The 27,457-nt window shown below is 34.8% G+C and overlaps 1 protein-coding gene across 4 annotated transcripts in view; it reads right to left on the bottom strand.

The window, feature by feature from the left end:
• Positions 1–27,457, bottom strand: part of abr (ABR activator of RhoGEF and GTPase) — a 336,423-nt gene that overhangs the window by 124,441 nt on the left and 184,525 nt on the right. For all 4 annotated transcript variants that reach the window (XM_056458657.1, XM_056458658.1, XM_056458659.1 and 1 more), the window contains 7 exons: positions 18,637–18,689; positions 15,933–16,073; positions 13,656–13,777; positions 11,201–11,369; positions 8,211–8,333; positions 6,341–6,416; positions 4,185–4,289 (listed from right to left, as the gene is read on the bottom strand). In XM_056458657.1, the coding sequence (XP_056314632.1) occupies positions 4,185–4,289; positions 6,341–6,416; positions 8,211–8,333; positions 11,201–11,369; positions 13,656–13,777; positions 15,933–16,073; positions 18,637–18,689 (789 nt within the window). The remainder of the gene's footprint in view (positions 1–4,184; positions 4,290–6,340; positions 6,417–8,210; positions 8,334–11,200; positions 11,370–13,655; positions 13,778–15,932; positions 16,074–18,636; positions 18,690–27,457) is intronic.

Genomic DNA, 27,457 nt, shown 5'->3' with positions numbered 1-27,457 from the left:
TTCATTCATTCATTTTTTTGTTCCTTCATTCCTTCATTCATGTTGTGAACGGTAAAAACAAACAAAGGAGTATGAAAATAAATCAATGCATATATATATATTGAGATATTTTGCATAATAGTTTTTTTCAACTAAAGGAGACTAGATTTGTTTGACAATTTACATAATTAAGAAACAATGTATTGAGAAAGAAATGTATGACAATATATGGTATGCATAAATGTGGCGTCCTTATGTTGAAGCATTTTGTGTTCTGATGCATATAATTTTTTTCACATTTCTTGAGTGTTGAATTTTTTGAGTCCCTATTTGACTCAGATTAAGATAATCAAAAGAGTTTATTGTTTTATTGTCTATGCATTTTTGAGATTTATAGGGATTTTAAGTAGTATTGAGTCAAGTAATTATATATATATATATATATATAGCTGAAGTCAGAATTATTAGCCCACTTTTTAATTTTATTTACATTTGTAAATATTTCCTATATTTTCTTTAACAGAGCAAGGAAATTTTCACAGTAAGCCTGATAACATTTTTTTCTCCTTGAGAATGTCTTATTTGTTTTATTTCGGCTAGAATAAAAGCAGTTTTTAATTTTTTAAAATTCATTTACATTTAAAATTAATAATTAATTTAATTTAAAATTAATTAATTTTTTCAAAATTATTAGCCCCTTTAAGCAAAATTTTTTTTGACTGTCTACAGAACAAACCATCGTTACACAATTACTTGCCTAATTACCCTAACCTGCCAAGTTAACCTAATTAACCTACTTAAGCCTTTAGAAGTGTCTTGAAAATTATCTAGTAAAATATTATTTACTGTCATCACGACAAAGATAAAATAAATCAGTTATTAGAAATGAGTTATTAAAACTATTATGTTTAGAAATGTGCTGAAAAATCTTGTCTCTGATAAACAGAAATCGGGGGAAAAATAAACAGAGGGGCTAATAATTCAGGGGTTTAACAATTCTGACTTCAACTGTATGTATGTATATATATATATATATATATATATATATATATATATATATATATATATATATATATATATAGATATATATATACATATATATACACATATACATATATACACATACATATATCCACATACATATATATATATATATATACATATATACAGTTGAAGTCAGAATTGTTAAACCCCTGAATTATTAGCCCCTCTGTTTATTTTTCTCCCGATTTCTGTTTATCAGAGACAAAATTTTTCAGCACATTTCTAAACATAATATATATATATATATATATATATATATATATATATATATATATATATATATATATATATGTATGTATATATATATATATATATATATATATATATATATATATATATATATATATATATATATAGCCTTGCCCTTTTTGACTGACTTTCTCCAGCTCTTCTGACTGGGGTTTGTACAGTATGCGGGAGGTGCAGGACAGATGGCTTTGAAACATGTCAGTGTCCACACACAAAAACAAACCGCCAAGATCAGAAACGCTGCCCAGCCTTGCAAAGGGAATAAAAGCAGCCTTTTCATGGCACTGGCTATCGGAAGAGTGGAACCAGATTGTAACCTAGATTTCTCTGAGAAAAAAACCTATTTGGACTTGAGCGTGATGGAACGAGAAAAGAAAGAGAGGAACTAAGAAACTGGGGTACAGTGAGTTTAAATAAAAACTACTGTGACGATGAGCTGAAGGCATTTAACTGGAAACAGAAGGGAAAGGAACAGGAGAAAAGACGATAGACTGTACAGTTTGTAGTCAGAGGAAGAAAAATGACATACAGTTGAAGGCAAAATTGATAGCTTTCCTGCACATTTTAATAATACAAATATATGTTTTTTTTTCACAAGTGATGATTTAACAGAATAAGGAACTTGCCACAGTAATTAACAATATTTTTTTCTTCTAGAGAAAGTCTTATTTCCTTTAGTTTGGCTAAAAGAAAAGTAGTTTTTGAATTATTTTTAAGGTTGATAGTGGGAACCTTAAGTTTACTTCATTATATTGCAATGAAATCCTAATCTAATTATGACAAACTATATATCATTGGAAAGGTCTAACTTCTCTGAAAACATATTTTACTGTTGTTGTTTTGTTTGTTTTTTATTACTTAGAAAGCGTAATAGATCAAAATAAATTTACTATCACACTTTAACCTGTTTAAAACCATTTGCAGTTACATATTTAAACCATAATATTATAGTCTAAACAAAGCAATCATGACAAGCTATTATTATTTGAAAGCTTAAAATGTCTAGTTTCCCTATCTGGTGACTGATATTTGATAGATATTTACTGAGCAACAGTTATTAATTTGTGATAAGGATACTCTTGATAGTTGTAAAGCATTACTTTGCTACAGCAATCCACATGGACAATTTTAAAATATATATATTTAAGAGGCAAAATTCAAATCAAATAGCACCAAACTGCCCATACTACTTTAGAATGTGATGCCTACATTTCAAATATTGTCAAAAGTATGAAAAAATATTGTTTATGTTCCTCAAAGCATACACAGAAATAGGGGCGCCCTCATACAAAAGAAACTGAATGTCATCTGGTGGTCATGTTTGGTACTGCAGCCAAACAACTTTTACTGAAAATTAATTTTTTGATTCAATTTCAAAATTTTTAATAGATTGTTTTATTCAACTTTAAACTTCAAAATACATATTTTATGTAACATATTAAACAATACATTTATTGTTTTATTATTTTCATAAACTTAAACGCACATAACTTCTGTTTACTTTCACTTGAACTTTGTTTTACATTACCTACAATCCGACAAGCGTCTACTTTAAAATGAGACCAAGCTTAAATCTATGCACCAAAGGGTTGAAGATCGGCACTCATTTAAATTGAACATGTCATTTTGATGCCTGCTTTACAAATATTGTGAAAAGTATGAAAAAATATGATTCATTTTCCTCAAAACATACACAGAAATAGGGGGCACCCTCATATGGTCACAAACAGAAACTGTATGCCATCTGGTTTTCATGTTTGGTACTGCGGCCAAGCAAAATCTTACTGAAAGCTCAAATTTTTGAGATATCAACTTCAAATTTGGAATATAAATTGTTCAGATACTTAGCTTTGATTTTCTGTCAGATTTTGGCTAAAACAGGTTTTGTAAAATTTTCATAAACTTAAAATGCACATAACTTCTTTTTTAAATTTTTTTTACTTTGTTTCACTTTAGGTACAATCCGACAAGTGTCTTCTTTAAAATGAGACCAAGCTTAAATCTATGCACCAAAGCTTTGAAGATCGTCAAAATTTAACATGTCATTTTGATGCCTACTTTACAAATATTGTCAAAAGTGTGAAAAAAAATATGATTCATGTTGCTTAAAACATACACAGAAGTAGGGGACGTCCTCATACGATCACCAACAGAAACTGTATGTCATCTGGTGGTCATGTTTGGTACTGCGGCCATCAAAATCTTACTGAGAGCTTGTTTTTTGAGATATCAAATTTAAATTAGGAATATAAATTGTTCAGATACTTAGCTTTGATTTTCTGTCAGATTTAGGGTGAAAACAGGATTTATAAAATACATATTTTATGTAACATCTTCAACAATACATTTATTGTTTTATTTTTCCATGAACTTAAAATGCACATAACTTTTGTTTTTTTAAATTTTTTGAACGTAGTTTCACTTTAGCTACAATCCGACAAGTGTCTTCTTTAAAATGAGACCTAGGTTAAACCTATGCACGAAAATGGTTGAAGATTGGCAATCATTTAAATTGAACATGTCATTTTCATGTCTATGGCGACAGTTAAGAGGTTAAGATCTATTTTTCTCACATGGCTACAGAACAAACACCTTGACTTACCAAATTAACCTAACTTATCTAGTAAAACAAAAAAGTTCAGCTTAAAGTTAAGCCTTTAAATTGCGCTTTAAACTGAACACTAGTATCTTGCAAAATAACTAGAAAAATATCATGTCCTGTTATTTTGGCAACGACAAAATAAATAAGTTATTAAAACTACAATGTTTAAAAATGTGTAAGAAAAAAATTCTGGATATCTGCTGTCAACTGAAATATTACTGCTACTCTGTAAGGTCAGTCAGACATTTGCATTTAACTAAGCACTAAATCAGTAATTAGAGACCAGTTCAAGTGAAAATATGTCTCTTACCATCTTTGTTGCTGGTGACAGGGATGTTGTGAACAGTTCTGAGTTTGAAACATGAGCCGGTTAACACTTGCAGCTCTACTGAACTCAACACACACGCCAGGAGGTCTGAAACGCACAAACACACACTGTGAGCGAAACACATCTGTGTTATTATCATTATAGTGATGCTGCTATTCTTTTTGTGCATCACCTTTCATGTACACTGCAAAAAAAATAAATAAATTTCTTCTTCACTTCTTTTCTTACTAGAAAAATCAATCAATTCTTGTTTTAAGAATTAGTGCGTCTTTCCTTAAAACAAGCAAAATAATGTCAATAGGGGTAATAAAATAATCTAATACAAAAGGAAAAACATGATTATTTTCCTCACCCCACAGGCATATTATTTTGGTTGTCTTAACCCTTTGACTGCATGCTCTACCAAATGGTTGACCATATTTTGTCTGTTTTAAATACTGTTAAAGTCATTTAAAGACTGAGCAATCTTCAACACACAGCATTGTTGGCTTACAAAAAAAATAAAAATAAATAGTAAAAAAAAAAAAAAAAAAAAAAAAAAAATCAAAGAAACTTTTTGTGAAAATTGTGTTGCACTACTACACTTTATTTCAAATTTATTGTAAAAGAAAACAAGAAAACATGATAATGAGAATCTGAAATGTTTAATGGCATACTTGAAAATGTTTTATTTTGAATATTTAAGAAAAGTAAATTGGTCTTACACTTCATATTTTCAGAATTTTCATAGTATATGTATTAATTTCGGAACTTTTACCATAAACCGACCATTTGGCAGAGGTTGATATTTAAGAAATTCTGGGATGTGTTGAAAAAAAGAATGCATTGAGTGTGATAACTTTTCTTGTAGGGAAATTTAAAGGGTTAATGAAAAACTCATTTTGGCTTATTATTTCTCAAAACAAGACTTTTTTTGTATTGTCTAAAAAAGCTTCTTGATTTAAGAATTTGTAGATATTTGGACTAGAAAGACAAAAACAAAAAGCAGGAGAAACGTTTTTTGCAGTGTAGCAGTTGTGGAAAGTTTTAAAGATTAAAGTGCAAAATAAATGGAGTTTTTTTTTTTTCAAAAAAGTTTATTTGCTTCTCCAACTTTCTGGTTCAATTCCTGACCATAAACATTAACTAAGACGCTTTTGACTGTCTACAGAACAAACCATCGTTACACAATTACTTGCCTAATTACCCTAACCTGCCTAGTTAACCTAATTAACCTACTTAAGCCTTTAGAAGTGTCTTGAAAAATATCTAGTAAAATATTATTTACTGTCATCACGACAAAGATAAAATAAATCAGTTATTAGAAATGAGTTATTAAAACTATTATGTTTAGAAATGTGTTGAAAAATCTTGTCTCTGATGAACAGAAATTGGGGGAAAAATAAACAGAGGGGCTAATAATTCAGGGGGTTAATAATTCTGACCTCAACTGTATATATATATATATATATATATATTATTATTTTTTTTTTTGTATTGTCTAAAAAAGCTTCTTGATTTAAGAATTTGTAGATATTTGGACTAGAAACAAGACAAAAACAAAAAGCAGGAGAAACATTTTTTGCAGTGTAGCAATTGTGGAAAGTTTTAAAGATTAAAGTGCAAAATAAATGGAGTTTTTTTTTCCAAAAAAGTTTATTTGCTTCTCCAACTTTCTGGTTCTATTCTTGACCATAACCATTAACTAAGACGCTAAGCTCAATAAAGTATTATTTTGCTACTTATTAGTTAGTAAGGTAGTAGAGGTTGAGGTATTGGGTTGGATTAGGGATATAGAATAAAAATATACTTAATAAATAAAAATAAACAATATCTTAATAAACAGGTAATAAGCCAGTAGTTAAATTAAAGTGCTAACAAAATTGACGAATAAATTAACAGTACGTAAGATTTCAGCACTGCATTTTCAGTAGTAGGATGCTCTTTGATATACTCTTAGAATTATTCAATAATACATTTTGTAAATAATAACAGACAAAATAATAACTTGTGAAATAAGGCCCCCTAGTGGAGCCCCAAAGATTTAAACATCACTGAGCAGCACTGGAGCGGCTTGTGTGGATTGTATCACTTTGTAAGGATAATGTGCTGCTGTAGTGGAGAATAATTCTGTCTTTAAATAGAACAAGTCATCTAACCTTTCTTCTGCAGTTTCTGAATGCTTTCCCTCCACTCCGACCTCTCATAATCTGAGGACAGCAGGAACAGGTAGCTCTGAAGAGAGAGAAAGAGAGTTTAAGAATAACAATACCTCCCTCTACTGGTTATCCATAATAACTAAAGCACAACCCTACAGTAAGTGAAATAGTTTATTCTTTTCCTTTTTATTTATTTATTAACACATGTTTTTGTTTGTTTTGTTGTTCCTTTTTGTACACGTTTGTATAAACACTAACACTTAAATTGGATTATTGAATATGCTGTAATGTTTCATACCTAAATTTATTGTTTATAATGATAAAAAAGTAAGGTATAGTTCACACAAAAAATGAAAATCACTCACTCTGAGCTCATTCAAGACATTGGTGGCCTTTTCTTTAGTGGAACAAGAAGATTTTTTTTAACTGAATTGGTAACATTTGGCATTGGTGATACGTAAAATGCTTTAAGTTGTAAAAGAACAATGTACACCATGGCACACTGTAATAAATTGGGTCTTTTCTATGTGAACCAATCAGTCAGTGTAAGAAACGGAACATTATTTACAGTGTTTTTACCTATAATCCACAAATCTGAAGTGTGTTTCCTGATGCATAATGAGAGATGCAAACTGACATTAGCTAACACTGTTTATGTACTGAGGGGGAGGACAGATGTTGTATTGCTCATCAAAATGAACTAAACTTATCTTGCATATTGAATATATAAAGTAAAATTACAGTTGAAGTCAAAATCATTAGCACCCGTTTGATTTTTTTTTTTTTTTTTAAATATTTGCCAAATGATGTTTAACAGAGCAAGGAAATTTTCACAGTATGTCTAATAATATTTTTTCTTCTGGAGAAAGTCTTATTTGTTTTATTTTGGCTAAAATAAAAAAAGTTTAAAAAAAAAATTTAAAAGCATTTTAAGGTCAAAATTATTAGCCCCTTTAAGAAATTGGGGGGAAAAATAAACAGGGAGGCCAATAATTATAACTTAAACTATATATATATATATATATATATATATATATATATATATATATATATATATATATATATATATATATATATATATATATTTTATTTTAGTGAAATCTTCATACATTTATTCATTTTCCTTCGGCCTTCGATTTCAGAGGTCACCACAGCAGAATGAACTGTCAACTAATCCAGCATTTGTTTTACGCAGCGGATGCCCTTCCAGGGCAAATATACATAGAGCTTGACATTCATTCATTCATTCATTTTCATTTTGGCTCAGTCCCTTTATTAATTTGGGGTCGCCACAGCGGAATGAACCCGTCAACTTATCCAGCACATATTTTACGCAGCGGATGCCCCTCCAGCTGTAACGTTTTAATATATATATATATATATATATATATATATATATATATATATATATATATATATATATATATTAATGGACGAAAAAAGCCACTAACATCTTGGATGGCCTGAGGGAGAGCAAATTAAAGGCGCAGTATGTAATTATCACCACTAGAGCGTGCTTATTCACTACAAACAAAGACGAAGTTTGATGACGTCGTGACTGAGTGTAGACTCATGGGAGTCATCTTCATTACATCCTACGTCTGTAACCTGTTTTAAAGGTCGTTTATGAATTATTTCTAGAGATGTAGGGATTTAAATGTGGCTCCAGGAGTACATTGATAACTTGCACACATTCTTACTAGTCAAAAAATTATTTTATCTGTAATTTATTAAATTTTTTTGAAAGCCAGGGATTTCTTGATGAGTCGACATGGCCCATTATATATCCCAGAGATCATGTGAAGTCAACAATCACACCACCTCTCACAGAGAATACTATGGCAAATCAAATGGTATTGTGATGTGGTACCTTGCCGTGTTTGTTGTGGATGCGGAATGGGATGGTTGGGGAGTTTAACAGCAAACAAGACTCCTGCTCGTTCATCTTCTTTCTGAGACGATCCACATTCCGGCTCTGACCCTTCTGCGCTTTCTGTTCACACACAAATCAGTCTGATATTAGTGCGAAATTAGCATTTTACAAGTCTTAACAGAGGAACTTGCGTGAGATGGCAGTAATCAAGACTGTAATCAGCAATCTGCATTTCAATCTGAGAAACTTCCTGCTTTGATTAGTCCTCTCTTTCCTTCTCATTCTCAAGCGTTATTTTCAGATACCCAAATGAAGGAACCAAGAGCGTAGAGCAAAATCACTGCTGTAGACTGAAATCAACTGCTCTCTGTGTGCATGCAAGTCTGAAAATTCTTCTCTTTGCCATCACCTACCATATTAACTGTCTTATTATTGCTATTAATACTTTACCAATTCTAATACCAAAAAACTGTAATTGTAAATTAAATGCTTCAATTTTAATTTATAATGTAACAATTGTATTAATATTGTTTTTTTATATATAAAAATATAGATTGTGCTAGTTTGTGCTAAACATACGTTTTCAGGAAAGCATTGATGTGATTTAAAAACTTCATTTTAGTGAAATCTTCATACATTTATTTATTTTCCTTTAGCTTAGTCTCCATTTCAGAGGTCGCCACAGCGGAATGAACCGTCAACCATTCCAGCATATGTTTTATGCAGCGGATGCCCTTCCAGCCGCAACCCAGTACTGGGAAAAACCCATACACTCTCGCATTCACACACACACTCATACACTATAGTCAATTAAGTTTACTCAGTTTACTTATAGCGCATGTCTTTAGTCTGTGGGGGAAACCGGCGCACACAGACGAAACCCACGCCAACGCGGGGAGCACCTACAAACTCTACACAGAAATGCCAAGTAGTCCAGCTGGGACTCGAACTAGTGACCTTGCTGTGAGGCTACAGTGCTAACCACTGAACCACCCAAGTGAATAACATATTGTTTATATTACATCCACAAGACAGGATTTGCAAAGAAACTCAGATTAAAAGATCTAAGTGCTAATCTCAGTGAAATCTTGTTTCAATGTCTTTTTGTCCTGCGTTTTTAAAGCATTTTGAAATACAACTTTTAATGGTACTATACAAATAAATAACGTCTATTAATTATAACAACAACAACAACATAATAATGATATAATATATACCATATTGTCCGCTCTATAAGGCGCACCTGATGCTGCGTTCACACCAGATGCGGAAGAAGCGTCAAGAGGGAGTTATTTACATGTTAAGTCAATGTAAAGCGATAATATGTGGCACGATACACGCAAATGAGGTGGCGTGAATTACGTGATTCACATGAATGAAATGGCGCTTAATTTGCGTTTCACGCAAAATGCTGAAGTTGGACAATCCAAACTTCAGCAGACATTCTCACCACGTTAACCAATCAGGAGCGTGCTCTTGTAGGGGCGAGCTTATAACGTAGCGCCTGTTGTTGGTGTCCCGGTGGGAAATCCTCCTGCCGACACCAAACAACAGCTCATCAAACTGGGCTCGGCACAGTCGGAAGCACCGCTGAAAGCTTCCGTCATCCAGGTATAGTTTCTGGAGGAGTTTATGAGCTCACAGAGCTGGGTGCACCTCAGAATGTATCTAGTGGACTCAGGCACGACTCCAAATGAATCTATGCTGTTTTTCAGCCTTCATAAAGCGCATAAACATAAATAATAAAATCCATGCTAGCCATTTAGCAATGAAGCAAGACTCACCAGGCAGACAGAAGCCCCGTCCATGACAGGAATCCGCATCTATTGTAGAGTAAATTTTACTTGCGGATTTGATGCGCGAATGAATCGAGTAAACTCAACATTCTCAGGCTTCTATTTACGCGCGAATAGCGAGATTTATTCGAGTGTAGCACGTCTGATGTGAACAGCATTAGAGCTTTAAATTTTGTCAAAAATCAGCCATGTGCCTGATAATCCGGTCAGCGCCTTATGTGTGCACTGGGTTCCAAAGTTGTGTAACTTTAGTAAGCGCTACACTTGATAGGGACGTAATAGGTAAGCCAACACAGGGACGTAATAGGTAGACTCCGTACACCGGCAGCGATTAACAAAAGAATTCCAACCGATGGACACTGGTGTAAACAGGGTGGTCAACGAGAAGTTGCGAGCGGTGTGGGAGCGATGCATGACAGATGGCAAACTGTCTCTCCACACTGGTAGAGAGCGACCGGGTGAGTTACGCTAGCATATGTGTATGGATTGTGGATGCCTGGGGTAAGGTATCTGCTTTAACTATTGTCCGAGCTTTAGCAAAAGCAGGCATCATTGCTGAACAGAACAGCCACCTGGCAATGAGACTAACTCCGACAATGATGAAAGGGGGCCTGGCATGTTTGATGGCAAAATTGCCAGCTGTTCAGACACAGAAGATGAGGACTTTGATGGATTTGTTGGAGAAAATTGATTTAAAATAAGTGTATTGTTAAATAGTAGAATAAAGTAAACTAAACTCACTGTCTTGTACCGTTATCTTTTTTATGTTTTATGTATGTTTTAGCATGCACCTTATAATACGGTGCACCTTATGTATAGGTTAAGTAAAGAAATAGACCCTGTAATTGAGACTGCGTCTTATAATCCGGTGCGCTTTATGGTGCGGCAAATATGATAATTTAAAAAATAAATAAATAAATAAATAAATACAAAAATATATATAATAATAATAATAACAAAAATAATATTGTTGTTGTTAACATTAACTTGTGTTTACCAGTGAGTTGTAGAGTGTTTTGGCAGGTTATTCTGAACAGTTGCAGACAGCACTTTCTTGTCCTTGATCTATGTTGGGTGTGTTAAAATTTATAAAATAATCTAACCTTAAGCAAATGTCTGTGAAAAGATTTCCCCTAGTTTAATGACAACATAAGTTTATTATGCATCTGTTAAAAGTCAGAAAGACTGTACCTTCTCTTTCTGGATCTCGCTCTTGATGGAGGAGATCTTGATCTTCATCTCCTCGATCTCGTGCTCGGCGAGCGTCTGAACGTGTGGGAGAGAATCCGACTCATCCAGCGTCTGGAAGCTCAGATCAGCCAGAGGAATGTACCATTTACACTCATACTGCTGATGCCGCCTGAGAAACAAATCAAATCAATAGAAGCTTCTATGACATACCTTTACATTTTTTGTGTGTGTATTTTACTTTCATTTCACTAGTCCAACAATAGCAGTGCCCCCAAATAAATCAACATGGTGGGCATTAGTAACTGAAGGAGGTTGTTAGTGCTAAATAAACTGCTGAAAGTGTTGGAATATTGACTGTTAGTAAATAACTTACTGACATGGATTCATTTTTGTATGCACATTCAGAGTTTCAAGTCAGCAATCGAAAACAATGAATCTAAATCGCCATACAGTTAATAATTCACCTCAAGGACAAGAAGACTGCTGACTTGATCTTACTACTAGCACTCCTAATAGACATTAAAAGTTAGGGCTCATATTCAACACTATCCTACTGACAAGGCATAACGGGGAATTTACCATATTTTGCCTATGCCATTACGATAATTTCTACAAATAACATTTTTAAAGAGTCTCACAAAAACGTATTTTCGAAGATTTGGTCTTTCTAAACACTTTCTTTTCAAGAGCCTGCTCCGCTGATTGGTTGACTATAAAAACAGTGAATTTGCCTCTAGAGGCTTTCTCAGTAGTCTATGACTGTACACACTGCAGTACAGTAACAATGGTGTAAATATTACCAATCTGATTAGGCAACTTTGAAAGAACTTGTTGAACAATCTGAGTTGCCATCGCAAAATTGCTGACTGGATCACTTAAATAAATAATGCTACAACCTCATGGCAAAAGCTGTAGGTGACCTATTATTTAAAAGCGGAATTAAGTTACGTCTCCAAAGCTTGTGAAAACAAAAAAAACATAGCATACGTTAATTCTTTTAATTTGTAGTGGGTTATTTATTAAGTATCTGTACTGTATATGACATGGGCCTGCTGGTTAGAACTTTCTGCTGTGGTTTACAAGTGTCAAATTGTAAAAGTAGAAAAAAAATATATATATATCCTATATTATTAATAATAATCATCATCATATTAATTATTAATATTATTATTTAAGTATGATTTTTTTTTATTTCTAATACATAATAATTATTACATTTCATTTCTTGATAAATTGCCTCATTTATTTAATTATATAATTTATATATGATATTAGAATTTGTGTTAGATTTTGTGAGTGATTTCATGTTTTAGAATATGATATGTCATATTCTCAATAATATTTGTAAAGCAAACACAAGCTCTATATGTGCCATATATTTCAGTTAATATAGAAAGCGAGTGTACTGTATGTTTTTACCAAATCTATTGTTAGAGTTTATTTTAAGTGAAGTTTCATAAACCTATTTCGAGAGGAGCACGTGATATGATTGAGCACGTCTGGCCACTCATCTGTAATAAGTAATAATCCAATCAGAGTGATCCTAGTTTACTATAAATGGATCATTTTCTCCCTACTGTTTTATCTTTGTTTGGAAGAATCCCCCCTTCCACCCCATCTCCTCCTTTTCCTCCCTTTTCTAAAGGGGGAGCTCTCAAGACCTACCTGATCTCGGATCTCCTGATATGCTTATCGACCGGGCGGGAGCCCTGGGCTCAAATATCTCCGAGCTCAGGGTTCTCTCCCGGGACAGCATGCCAAACCTGCTTTATACGCCAAGCATATCTAAGTGGAAACTCTTGAAATTTATGTTTGTGTAAAACAATATAATCTGCACAAAGAAATGATGGGGTTCTTCTCTAAAGAAGTAGTTCCTCCGCCCTGTTTAGAGCATCATTATGGGCGTTTTACGTTATAACTAACATGGTTCAAGCGATGGATCTGCGACAGAGAAACTATGCGTTTTGGGAAACATTCGTCACTTCATCGTTCTTTTCCCAAACGATGCATCGTACCATGATAGTTCAGCTGCGAGATCCGTTGTTGTTTGGGAAACGCACCCCTGGTCATTATAAAAAATAAGTTGCTGTGTCCGTGGTCTTTAATATGTGTATTATCAGTAGGTACTCACAAAATTTCCACTCCCCTCAGTGTTTTTACACTATAACAATATTTGTTTATATTGTTTTTTCGAAATCTCAGCCTACATATGTGATGCTCTTAAGAGCAGACTGTATAAGCACAGAGGTGCATCAGGCTAACAGCAGCGATCATTCAATATTACAGCGTATTTGTCATAGCCACCATAAAAACAAGTATGACAAATGAGGTTGCAGCATTGCACCCTCGAAACACTCCATCCAACACACACCAGCCGGTACAGAGATGAATGCATGGGTGGACTCAACATAAAATAAAAGAGAAAGTGAGTGTGTGAGTGAGTCCATGATCATACCCAACTGCGGTCTTTTTCATCTTGGCGCAGAGCAGAAGGTCTGTGAAGAGGAAGACATGACGGAGTTTACGCGTTCCCTCTGACACCTCCACCAGGAAGCCATCCTTCACCAGCTGACGAGCCTGACGGAGACAGAAACACCCGCTTTTACTTCCTTTTGTACTCAACAGAATCGTCAGGCAGCAAAGGTCAAATGATCACAGACACTGTTGTGGTCGGTCGGAAAAACTATTTTAGTTCAAATAAGAGGGATGAATGAAAGCGAGGTGGAGATTGTGCTGATTTACAGTAGAAGTCAGAATTATTAGCCCTCCAGTGAATTTTCTTTTTCGAATATTTCCCAAATGATTTTTAACAGAGCAAGGACTTTTTCACAGTAGTTCCGATAATACATTTTTTCTTCTGGAGAAAGTCTTATTTGTTTTATTTTTTTAATTTTTTAAAAGCATTTTAAGGTCAAAATTATTAGCCTTAAGCAATATTTTTTTCAATAATCAACAGAACAAACCATCATTATACAATGACTTGCCAAATTAACCTTGTTACTTTGAGCTGAATACTAGTATCTTGAAAAATATCTTGTAAAATATTATGTACTGCCATCATGGCAAAGATAAAAGAAATCAGTTATTACAAATGAGTTATTAAAACTATTATGTTTTGAAATTGGGGAATAAATATACAGGAGGGCTAACAATTCTGATTTCAGCTGTATAACCAATATACACTCACTGGCCACTTTATTAGGTATACCTGTCCAACTGCTCGTTAACGCAAATTTCTAATCAGCCAATCACATGGCAGCAACTCAATGCATTTAGGCATGTGGACCTGGTCAAGACAATCTGCTGCAGTTCAAACCGAGCATCAGAATGGGGAAGAAAGGTGGTTTAAGTGACTTTGAATGTGGCATGGCTGTTGGTGCCAGACGGGCTGGTCTGAGTATTTCAGAAACTGCTGATCTACTGGGATTTTCACGCACAACCATCTCTAGTGTTTACAGAGAATAGTCAGAAAAAGAGAGAATATGCAGTGAGCGGCATTTCTGTTGGCACAAATGCCTTGTTGATGCCAGAGTTCAGAGGAGAATGGCCAGACTGGTTACAGCTGAAAGAAAGGCAACAGTAACTCAAATAACCACTCGTTACAACAGAGGTCTGCAGAAGAGCATCTCTGAATGCACAATACGTCCAGCCTTGAGGCGGATGGGCTACCCCAGCAGAAGACCACACCGGGTGCCACTCCTGTCAGCTAAGAACAGGAAACTAAGGATACAAATCTCACAGGCTCATCAAAATTGGAAGAGAGAAAATTGGAAAAATGTTGCCTGATCTGATGAGTCTCGATTTCTGCTGCATCATTTGGATGGTAGGGTCAGAATTTGGCATCAACAACATGAAAGCATGGATCCATCCTGCCTTGGATCAACAGTTCAGGCTGCTGGTGGTAGTGTAATGGTGTGGGGGATATTTGGCACACTTTGTGCCCATTAGTACCAATTGAGAATCGTGTCAACGCCACAGCCTACCTGATTATTGCAGACCATGTGCATCCATTTAGGACCACAGTGTACCCATCTTCTGATGGCTACTTCCAGCAGGATAACACGCCATATCACAAAGCACAAATCATCTCAGACTGGTTTCTTGAACATGACAATGAGTTCATTGTACTCAAATGGCCTCCACAGTCACCATATCTCAATCCAATAGAGCACATTTAGGATGTGGTGGAACGGTATATTCGCATCATGGATGTGCAGCTGACAAACCATGTCAATATGGACCAAAATCTCTGAGGAATAGTTCCAGTACCTTGTTGAATCTGTGCCATCAAGGATTAAGGCAGTTCTGAAGGCATAGGGGAGTATAGTAAGGTGTACTTAATTAAGTGGCTGGTGAGTGTAAACATGGTTGATGCACTAAAACTCCCATATTCACTGTAAATATGTTGGGTTCCAGGAACAGTTTAAAACAAGTAAATAGTGTTTTGTTTTGTTGTTTTTGTTCTTCATTTTTGGGTGAATTATCGCTTTAAAAATTGTTTAATGTCATTCAAGTTATAAAAAGTTATTTTTAACTGACTGAAATCAAACTCTTGGTCTGACAGTTTTGGTGTTAAATAAGTGTGACTGTTGTGTTCATAAATGCCTACACACAAAAACAGGTTCTGAAACAAATGTTATTAATAAAGGTAGAAGTATGAAGTTATTTTTATAAGGGAACTGTCATTTTTCCATCTGCCTTAAACAGGCTTTATTTAGAAACACAGTCGCACCTCTCCCTTTGGTGTAGTGACAGCAGTCCTGCGCGGGTCGATCTCTTCATTGATGCTGGACAGGAAGTTCTGGGATATTCTCAGAGCGTCCTGCAGTAAGGGGAAATCAGGATGATCCTTAGGAGTGTGCTTCAACAGGTCCTGAAACAGACAACATAGAGTTGAAGTCAAAGTTATTAGCCCGTCTGTTTTTTTAATTTTTTTTATACTTCCCATACGACGATTAACAGAGCGAGGAATTTTCACGGTATTTCCTGTAATATTTTTTCTTCTGGAGGAAGTCTTATTTGTTTAGCTTAGGCTAGAATAAAAGCAGTTCTAATCTTGCCTACTTAACCTAATTAACCCAGTTAAGCCTTTAAATGTCTCTTTAAGCTTAATACTAGTGTCTTGAAAAATATCTAGTCAAATATTATGTACTGTCATCATGGCAAAAATAAAAGAAATCAGTTATTAGAAACGAGTTATTAAAACTATGTTTAGAAATGTGTTGAAAAATCTTCTCTTCATTAAACAGTAATTGTAGAAAATAAAAACTATATATAGGTATATTTATATTGTTATGCTGACGTGTTTTTAAAGAAAACTCTTGTACTCTAAAAATGAAACAAAAACTATTTTATTACAATATATAACAACGATTTATTAATTCCTGACATTGTAAAGCTCAATTTCCATTAAGCATGATTGCAGTATTCCATGTCACATGATTCTTCAGAATTAATTTTAATATTCTGATTTGGTGCTCAAGAAACCAACAAAATCAATGCTGAAAACAGGTGTGCTGCTTAAGCAAAAGTGAAAAAAAGTGTGCCTTTCTCCCCGAAATCCTTTAACGATTAAAACATTCATAAAACCAGCATTCATTAGAAATAGAAATCCTTTATAATGCCATTTTATATTAATGTGTCCTGTTAAAAGTAGAACTTTCTTATATAAAATAAAAGAAAGCCAAATAATAAGTGGATTTCCAGCTGATAAACCTCTCACATAAGCAATCTTTTTGAAAATTTTGTTAATTTAGGCTTTCTGATGTACATATTTTCTCATGCTAAATTTATATATATAAAATAAGTTACATTTTAGGCCCATGAGCTTACATAAGTTAAATTAAAATTAATTAAAAATACCATATATTTTCTGGTATTAATTTTTCATGAGAAAAAAAAAGAAGGAAAAAAATGTATATATTCTCACGGTTCTGTTACGTTTATCATGCTGTCGATTCGGTTCAATTTGATATATCGGTGCGTCACTGTGCATTGATGATGCTTTTCATACATAATTAGATTTTTTTCACCACAAAACTATACAGAATCTATAATTAAATTTATATTTATATATTATTGTGATACAATTTTGTCCTTTAATACAAGCAGTAAGATATATGAACTGTACCTACCGTAATAACCAGTTATGATCTATTATTGAACCGATATTGAAATGTCCACATCTGCATCACGATGCATCGAAGAAACAATTAATTTTGATACCCCTGATATATATATTTTAGGCCCATATATATATATATTCTGATATATAATATAATCTTATATTAACATTTTACATTTTATCTATAGCTTAAATAAACAAATATATAAATAACATGATGGATTCTAATCGTTTCTGCTTGAGTTTTGTTTTTTCCAACTGTCAAATGGACAATTTGAAAACTAAATGAAAATGAAGACTAAAATATTAAAATTAAAATAAAAGTAAGATACTGAGTGTCATATCTCTGCCAAATTTGAACCAATTACAAACGGTAATTACTGAATTTATTTTCACAAGACCTGACAATAAATGTGGCACACACTTTATTTGTTGTAGTTTTTTTCGAGAGGAACACACACTCTTTTTTGCTACACTAGTGCCCAAAACTTCTCAACAGTACTGTATACAGTATGTGGAATTCACATTTTGGATTGACATATCAAGATATATAATCATAATTATTTAAAATGATTATGAGTGGACCATTTGAACAGGCCATTTTTAAATTGATTGATTTATTCAAATTTGATTACAGATATATCAAATAGATTTTTCAGTAAAAAAAACAAACAAAAACAGCTAAAATAAAACAAAAAGTACACATGAACAATCAAAAAGTCCTCAAAATTATTGATGGAATAATCATATTATCTCGATTATAGTTATTTCATAATCATTTGAGGCCAAAAACAAAATTGCAAGTGAATTTTGATTAATTACACAGCCCTAATTTTAAGGGTACCTTCATCTTTTCTCAAATATTATATAGTAGCTTGTGTATCTCTTTGGTTTTGATGAAATATCCCTGGTGAAAATCCTGACTAAAAATATAACAACCTAATGTAAATAGGTCTGACATGTTGATACTGAAATTTTAATAGATCCGATAAGCTTTATGATAGGATTACGACATCAGCAAATGGCTAAAATGTCAACATACACAATATATAAATTACTCAGAACATGTAAAGACAACATTTCACAACAAAAATTGATTACTGATTGATTTCAATCATATCTCCACCATACTCATTCTAAAAAATGAACTCACATTAACTAGATTACAATATTCAGATTCTCCCACAGTATAAACACTAGAGATTTCTTGGAAATACTGCAAGCTCCATCGTGCTGAAATATAATGGTAGACCTGACTGTGCTAGTGATAATAAGTTAATAAGTGTATATCATTGTAAATAGAGAAACTCACATGCAGGACTAGAGTGCTTCGAGTAACCCGGTCAATAGGCTTGTAGAGGAGAGCTGCAAGACAAACATGAGGAAAAAAAAAAAGTTACCGGTATACAATTATCAAATGTAACAGAATATTATATTATATATCATATAAGAGCTCATTGTAAAAACATTCATACTTTCAGTCATTCAGAAAGGGCAAAAAAATGAAGAAATGCCATTTCCCAAAGTCTATTACACGGTTGAGTGTGCAGTCAGACACTGTGGATAATAGCAGCATCTCGGAGCTTCACAAACATGAGCATCCAGGACAAATGAGTGCAGATGCTCAGAAGAGGCAGGGTTTTATGTCTTCAGCTCACTCTCAATAAGCTGACAGACTGAGACAGAGGCAAATGCAGATCTGTCAGCTCACAGCTGTGATTCTCAGCACTGCAGTGGGATACGAACGCCACACGCATACGCTTTACACCAAGCTATGGTGAAGTGTTCTGCTCCATTCATATATTGATTTCAGCCATTGCTATACAAAGTCATGGACAGGGATGTTTTGCGTTATCTCGCAAAGATGTTTTGCGTTACATCTTTGCGTTTTTGCCGAAATTCTCTCGTATTTTACCATTCTATCCCACTTTCTTTACATTAAAGCTGTGCGTCGATCATCGGCTTTCATATGCAACCTCTGAACCAGTGAATGCATGTATAAGCGCTGACTGACAGACGCGCTCCATACAATAAACTGATCCCAGATCTGCTTCTGTACACGCCATTTAAAGTGACACCTCTATTATCAAACAAGTGAGCAGCAAATGAATCTCTCGTTTTGTTTAGTTTGATAACAGAGGTGTTTCTGTAAGAATGCACAGACCTATAATGAAAGCCTTCCATTACTTTAGAAACTGTTTGTGCTCATTTAAGAGAAAATGAGCTGTTTAAAATAAAACATGCAGGACGGAGATGCTTACATATTTTTCAGTGTATTTATTTAGTCTGATTAAACATACACCCGAATCCAAAAGTGTCCGGCACTTTTTTGATCTGGGATCAGTTTATTGTACGGAGCGCGTCTGTCAGTCAGTGCTTATACATGCATTCACTGGTTCAGATGTAGCATATGAAAGGCGATGATCGACGCACAGCTTTAATGTAAAGAAAGTGAAAGCAGACATTTTAATATTAATTTCAGCCTGCTTTCAAGATTAAAAATATATCAGAAATATGGGAAAATACTTAATAATAGGATGATAGTGGGATAGAATGGTAAAAGACGGGAGAATTTCGGCAAAAACGGGATGGTTTACATGAATGAAGTGAACAGGAAGTGTTTGTGGAGAAACAGTTTTGCGAGAACGCAAAACATCTTTGCGAGGGAATGCAAAAAAACTTTAAAAATATGTTTTCCTATCACTCTTTTTTTTTCTCCCACCAATTTTTTCACCCACCATTACGTCCCTTCCGGGTCTCCGTAAATATGCAACATGCTTGGACAATCTACATCAACATACTGCAACATCAATTTGTAAAGAAAGGCCAGACTAAATATAGAGTTACTCTAATATCTCTCTTTTCTGTCTTCATACTTTATTTTATTCATTCATTCATTTTCTTTTCAGCTTACTCCCTTTTTTTTTAATCAGGGGTCGCAACAGTGGAAGGAACCGCCAACTTATCCAGCAAATTTTACACAGCGGATGCCCTTCCAGCCGCAACCCAGCACAGGGAAACTTCTTTATTTTATGTTAAAGATAATTATTTCGCAATTTTGAAATAAATACTAATAATTACTCTCTTGCAAGCAACTATTTCATTTCATTTCATTTTAAAATTAGCATTTATAACTAGTTTCACTTAAAAAAAACAGTCAATTAGTCATTAATTAAGTATGGACAATCACATTTAATGCATTATTAAATTAAAAAGTTGTGCTTGTTAACATTTTCTCATGCACTTATATTTTCATAGATGCTTTATAGTTTTTCCTCGTTCGAGATGCCACTGTTTGCGTGTTTTTGTAAATTCTGATAAGAAAACAATATGTACTGTAATATTTTAATTACATTTAAAATAATCCGAACTGCCCATTATTGCTCTCGTATGCAGCTTCAATCTTTTCAACACGGGCTCACTTGGAATATGTTCCCAGGGCTACATTTTTTGGAACTGCTAAATATGTGCACGGAGTTCCGTCTGGCTGCATTTTTGTGTGCAAAACAATTGCTACGAGGCGGTATTAGGCTGCTGACAACTTTTGTTCCGTTTCACGCTACCGCAGACTGCTTATAGCTTTTTCCAGCATGAGTAGTCTGCTCGCTAGCTCACCTCGATTGTCGTTAGACTTGAGACACAGAGCAAAGCGTTGCTCAGGTACGACGAAGAACGGTTTTAGAAACCAGGTAAAACAAAACCCAAAATAGCAGTGTGAAATCGTGGTAAAAGCATGTGGCTGCGATGGCTTTTTTCTTCTAGATTGCTTTTGAAAACACTATCGGTTGGGTTTAGGGAAGGGGAAGTGTCAGTCAATAACAAGCTGATATATTATTACTGACAAGCCGACCAGCTTGTCTCATGGATGCGCATGAGAAGGAGGTTGATATTTAAAGAAATGTACACTATGGCACACTCTTACAAGAAGAACGTGCAAATGGCACGTATAAGAAAACATAGCCCAGTAACAAATTTGAGAATGTACACAGCGCCCTCTAGTGGTTTTGTGAAAACAAAAACTGCAAGCAGGCGTAGCCCTGGGCACATATTTCTTGGTTCCCAAAAATGTAGCCCTGGACACATATCTCCAATGAGCCTGTGTTGTTGTTTTTCTACTCTCACATCCTGAATATATCACCTGTATGCATGTTGCAGACTGTTATATTTGTTCTGTCTGAGTGAAATCAGTGTCATATTTCCAGACATTATTAACTATTTTCATGGGGAGTGCATAAATTGATAGCGGAGCACCATAGCTGATTTACCATATCAAATGTACCATTTTTCACTAGGCATGGGACAATAACTGATTTAAAGGTTTACTGTGGTTTGGAAAAGTCAAGGTTTTAAAACTGCTAAAACTTTCCGTTACACCGTTTCAAGGTATATGTAAGTTACTGTTGTTTTGTTATCAAAGACTATTTTTTAGAGCAACTGCATCTCTAGTAGAAAAAGAGCATCCACATCAAAAGCTACTGGTCAACCCATAATTCAACAAACATCTGAGAAACAACCCGCTTATGCACCAACTTCCCATAGACCAACTATAGACCTGAACAGTTCAGTGGCTTATTTATATCAAGAGAAAAGAAAGATAAACTAAGATATAACTAAACAGTTGCTGTTTGTCACCCATACAATTAAAAAGACAGTAGTGATCACAATACTGTAATATTTTTATCCAAGGTAATCACACTGACTTGTATACCAGTCCATGCCTATTTTCCACATATTCACTAAAACAAAGAACAAAATATTAATTCAAGATTCCAATATTACTTCAAAAATACAATTAGTGATTAATAATATAAATAAAAACTGAATATTTTTAATAATTTACAGCAGTTGTGTCCCTATACTGACCACCAAGCCAAAGCTTTAATATAATGATTTCTGTATTTTTCTAATTACTCCAAAATGCAGCTTTTCAAGGTCAGACTGTCTTTCAAGAAGTAGCTCTGTTATTTGTTATCTGACATACATTCAACGGGCATTTTATTAGGTACACCTCACTAGTACCGGGTTGGACCCCCTTTTGCCTTTAGTACTGCCTTAATCCATCATGGCATAGGTTCAACAAGGTACTGGAAATATTCCTCAGAGATTTTGGTCCATATTGACATGATAGCATCATTCAGTTGAATGATGCGAATCTCCTGTTCCACCACATCCCAAAGGTGCTCTATTTGATTGAGATATGGTGACTGTGGAGGCCATTTGAGTACAGTGAATTCATTGTCATGTTCATGAAACCAGTCTGAGATGATTCGTGTTTTATGACATGGCTTGTTCTCCTGTTGGAAGTAGCCATCAGAAGATGGGTACACTGTGGTCATAAAGGGATGAACATGGTCAGCAACGATACTCAGGTAGGCTGTGGCGTTGACACAATGCTCAATTGGTACTAATGGACCCAAAGTGTGCCAAGAATATATCCCCCACACCATTACACCACCACCACCAGCCACTTGAACTGCTGATACAAGGCAGGATGGATGCTTTCATGTTGTTGACACCAAATTCTGATCCTACCATCCAAATGTCGCAGCAGAGACTTATCAGAGCAGGCAATACTTTTCCAATCTTTCCAATATTTTTTCCAATTTTGGTAAGCCTGTGCAAATTGTAGCCTCAGTTTCCTGTTCGTAGCTGACAGGAGTGGCACCTAGTGTGGTCTTCTGCTGCTGTAGCCCATCCGCCTTAAGGTTCGACATGTTGTGCATTCAGAGATGCTCTTCTGCAGACCCCTGTTGTAACAAGTGGTTGTTTGAGTTACTGTTGTCTTTCAATCAGCTGGAACCAGTCTGGCCATTCTCCTCTGACATCAACAAAGCATTTGCGCTCACAGAACTGCCACTCACTGGACATTTCAAATCCCAGTAAACCAGCAGTTTCTAAAATACTCAGACCAGCCTGTCTGACACCAACAACCATGCCACACTCAAAGTCACTTAAATCACCTTTCTTCCCCATTCTGATGCTCGGTTTGAACTGCAGCAGATTGTCTTGACCATGTATACTTGCCTAAATGCATTGAGTTGCTGCCAGGTGATTGACCGATTAGAATTTAGCGTTAACAAGCAGTTAGACAGGTGAACCTAATAAAGTGGCCGGTGAGTGTACATTCTCAGTTAAAGGGCTCCTGTGTGACTGGCGTTGAGGAAAGAGCCCTGGGGGTCTCATTTCTTTGATGGCACTAGTGGGAGAATCCTGCACATTCTGCTCAACACTCACGTCTTCATCTTCAGATGAGGTCCTGTGGTGGTCCTGCTGTCTTTCACTCTAATGGACGCAGATTCCCAGCAGTCCCCTCTCACTCATGCTCAATTCATCTAATTACAGACTCGCGTCGCTGCAGAAAAAGAGCTCTCTGGCAGGGCAGATTTCCCATGAGCCTCTGCTGTGCTGATGGATTACAGTAAAGAAAGAGCGGCGAGAAGAGAAGAGAGAACTGAGGTCTAGTAAAAGTTATTTATCAGTCAAAATATGACTTTCTCATGTGTGTTACTGTTTATTTGCATGTGGAGGGCTAGATCAGCATTTCCTACCGCTGAATGGACTACAATAAAGCAAACTACATACATTTGAAAAGCAAATGTGTGGTGCTTGTCCATGCGATATTTCCCAGCACAATGATTGGAGGATTGGAAGAGTGCAGTGGTTGCTATAATGTTATGGATTGTCAAATGAATTTGATAAAAGGTGCGCAACGTTTTCACACCAGAAAGCAGCTTTTTAATACAGGTATGTAAGTGATTTGCTGATATGCTGCAACGGCTCCTTTAAATACGAGATCAATGTAGTGAATTTTGACGCTCTCGACGCTGAAGCTGTGAAAGCAGACATTGTTGTCGCCAGGGCGGCCACAGTGAACTTGGACGCTCTCGCCGCCTTCGGTGTGAACGCACAGTTAGAGATTTTACTGCACTCATGAGCTGTTGCTACAGCTTGTAATTAAAAGAACATTGTAATTCTAAGCATTGTAGATCACAAAAACCATCAACACCAATCTAATCTAGGAACTTTATGTAGTTTTATGATGGTTTTAAGAAATGCAGTGCAGGACAGTCTCTACATGTAAAGGTTGTGCCATTCAATCACAAACTGGAAGCACATCTCAGCACAGATGTCTGCATACTAATTTGAGTCCAAGATGCCCTTCACGCACTGTCCCAGAATACATTGCTCTAGATCAATACAGCCACTGATTTCCCATACATTCACCCACTGCACTGAGGAAGAGAGGAGTGAAGTTAATATTAAGCAGAATAATATGGGGCAAACGGAGCAGAAGTTGATGGTGTGACTATAGACTAAATGCCCATGGATGTACAGTACATTACCTGACAAAAGTCTTGTCGCCTATCCAAGTTTTAGGAAGTTTTCAGGAAGTTTTAGTTGATCATTTGGTATCAGAGGTGGCTTATATGAAAGGCAAAGGCCTCTAGATTATGGTTATTTTACCAAAATAAAATATGAACCTTGATTTTTAATTATTTAATTAGGACAGTAAGGTCTGACTTTGCTTAGACAAAAGTCTTGTCACTTAACAGAAATAATGTACAGTATAGAATATAAAGTCATGGTGCAGTGGAAAAAATGAACATTGTGTATGACTCCTATGCAGAGCCGGAGTGGGACTGCTTTTCAGCCCTGGAGTTTCAAGCCTTAGACAAGCCCACCTCAGTTCACGACTGACTATATTAAAATAACGTTGTTTTCAATTCAGTTTCCAATGACACTATCACGTCTTTTTCAAGGAAACAGCTGCTTTAGAATATCAAATGTTTTTCATAAATATGAGAACATTAAAGGGTAGCTAAATCTCCAACACTATTCTTTAAAACATCACAATGTCCTTTCCTGCAATATCTGAATATATATTCTGTGTAAAATTCTTTGTAGATATCCAGTCCTTTATAACGGTGGTCACACAAAAAATTAAAATAACATATGTACACCTACATAAGTAACCCAAACAGTATTATATGTCTTAACACTAAAAATGAAAGAGAAAAAAAAATTTACCCAGGTGAGGTTCGAACTCGAGTCGGCGGCATCGTAACGCAACGTGCTGACCACTGGACTACAATGGCACTGTTATGCAAATGTGTGTGAAAGAAAAAAAATTTATTACACTGACATCTGCAAGACTCTTTTAACCACAGTATTACTTTCTATTGATGGCTTAATCTTTTTCTCCCCTTTTAAGATTTCTGATCAAGTTATGTCAGATTTATTAATGTAGTGAATCATCTGATTTTCATTGAGCTGGTGTAATAGGCATTACTATTAATTATTCAAATTATTTTTCACTAAGGTGCCGCTGTTTGGGGTCGAATGATGGTTACATGATCACCTGCAAGCTGCATTTTGCTTACGGGGCTGCGAGAAAATAAATAAAAAGAACAAAGGGCAAAATAATGAATAAAAAGAGTGAGGCTATGCTCAAATGAATAAAGAAATGGAAAAAGTGTGACTGCTGAGAGTGCAAGCAGCTAGGGACAGCAACCTTCGCGGCCAAAAAAATGGACCGCCCCACCGGGAACTCCCCGGTCCTCCCAATTAGCCAATCCGGGCCTGCTCCTATGAGCTTGAAGGACTTTATCTATACATCTCTGCAATGACTCAAATAACTTACTAATAAAGTCATCTGGAATGGCAAAGAAAGCATCTTGCAGGACTCCTAGAGTCCATCAAGATTCTTTGGATTCATCTTGACCTTCTTTGCTTTCAAGAACTTTGATGTGGAGGCTGAAGAATGAGAAGGAGCGCTATCCTGCTAAAGAATTTGCCCTCTTCTGTGGTTTGTAATGTAATGGGCAGCACAATACTTCTTAATACCTCAGGCTGTTGATGTTGCCATCCACTCTGCAGATCTCTCGCACACCCCCATGCTAAATGTAACCTCAAACCAGGATTTTTCCTTCATCTAACTTGACTGATTTCTGTGAGAATCTTGGATCCATGCGGGTTCCAATAGGTCTTCTGCAGTATTTGTGAAGATTGGGATGCAGTTCAACAGATGATTAATCAGAAAAATCTACCTTCTGCCACTTTTCCAAATGATCAACTAGAAGTCAAGTTATTATTTGTTGCTCTTAAAACTAGGCTCAACGACAAGACTTTTGTCAGGTAGTATATATTTGTGTGTGTAGTGAGTCAGATTTTAAGGTTGTGATTGATATTAATCATAAAAAATAAAAAATCTGTTTATAACTGACTGCTGTATCATTACAAGTACTTCCCATGTATTGCTTTAGTTTAAAGTAACATGAACAATTCAGACGTAATGGTGATAAATAAAGGAACTGAAAAGACTTCAAACTTCTAACTCTGGAAAACTTCCTCTTTTCCATATTTCCTAAAATCACCCACGAGTAGATGATCGCAAATCACTGCAAGATGAGTGTCAATGGGAGATTATTTAATGGAAATGTCACTGTTATAATACTGAGTCTAATAATATTGCTTTAGCTCTACTGTAGAAGAGAAAAACAAATGTTTTAAACACACAACAAAAAAAAACTTGTGGGCTGATACCATTTGAGTCACACTTGCACAAAACAAATATTAGTCATTTTAACTAATTAGTCATAAGTTATTTTGCTTTAATGAAAAAAAAAAAAAAAAAAAGATTACATAATTTAGGGCCTGACCAAGAAAATAAATACAAGATCTGGTTGTATTCTGTTGTAAATTCTCATTGTAAAAATATCTGTTAAACAGTGTCCGGATTTTGTGTTTTCCATTTATTTATGGTTGTGAATTGGTTATGAATTGTATTTTAACAAAAGTGACTTTGTATTGTAGTAGTTTGAAATAATATAATGTATAAGAATAATAAATAATATATGAAGAAATAAATCTGTAAAATAACAAAAAATTGTACTGGCGGTTTAATACAAGGTTTTTGTACCGTACTATACAACACTAACCTAGAAAATATATCACTTTAAACTATTAAAAATGTTAACAAAAGTAGTTTTTTTTACTTTACAAGGTTAAAAGTTGTTGAAAGAAAAATCAAAGTCCCATTATGCAATTCAAATGCATAAACATAAACGGGGGAAAACTAATAAAAACATAAATTGCAAAATTTGGAAAAATGCTAATTTACTGTCGAAGAAATC

The sequence above is a fragment of the Danio aesculapii genome, chromosome 5 (assembly GCF_903798145.1).
Source record: "Danio aesculapii chromosome 5, fDanAes4.1, whole genome shotgun sequence".
In the NCBI taxonomy this organism is placed as follows: Eukaryota; Metazoa; Chordata; class Actinopteri; order Cypriniformes; family Danionidae; genus Danio; species Danio aesculapii.
This window is presented reverse-complemented; position numbering and strand designations above follow the sequence as displayed.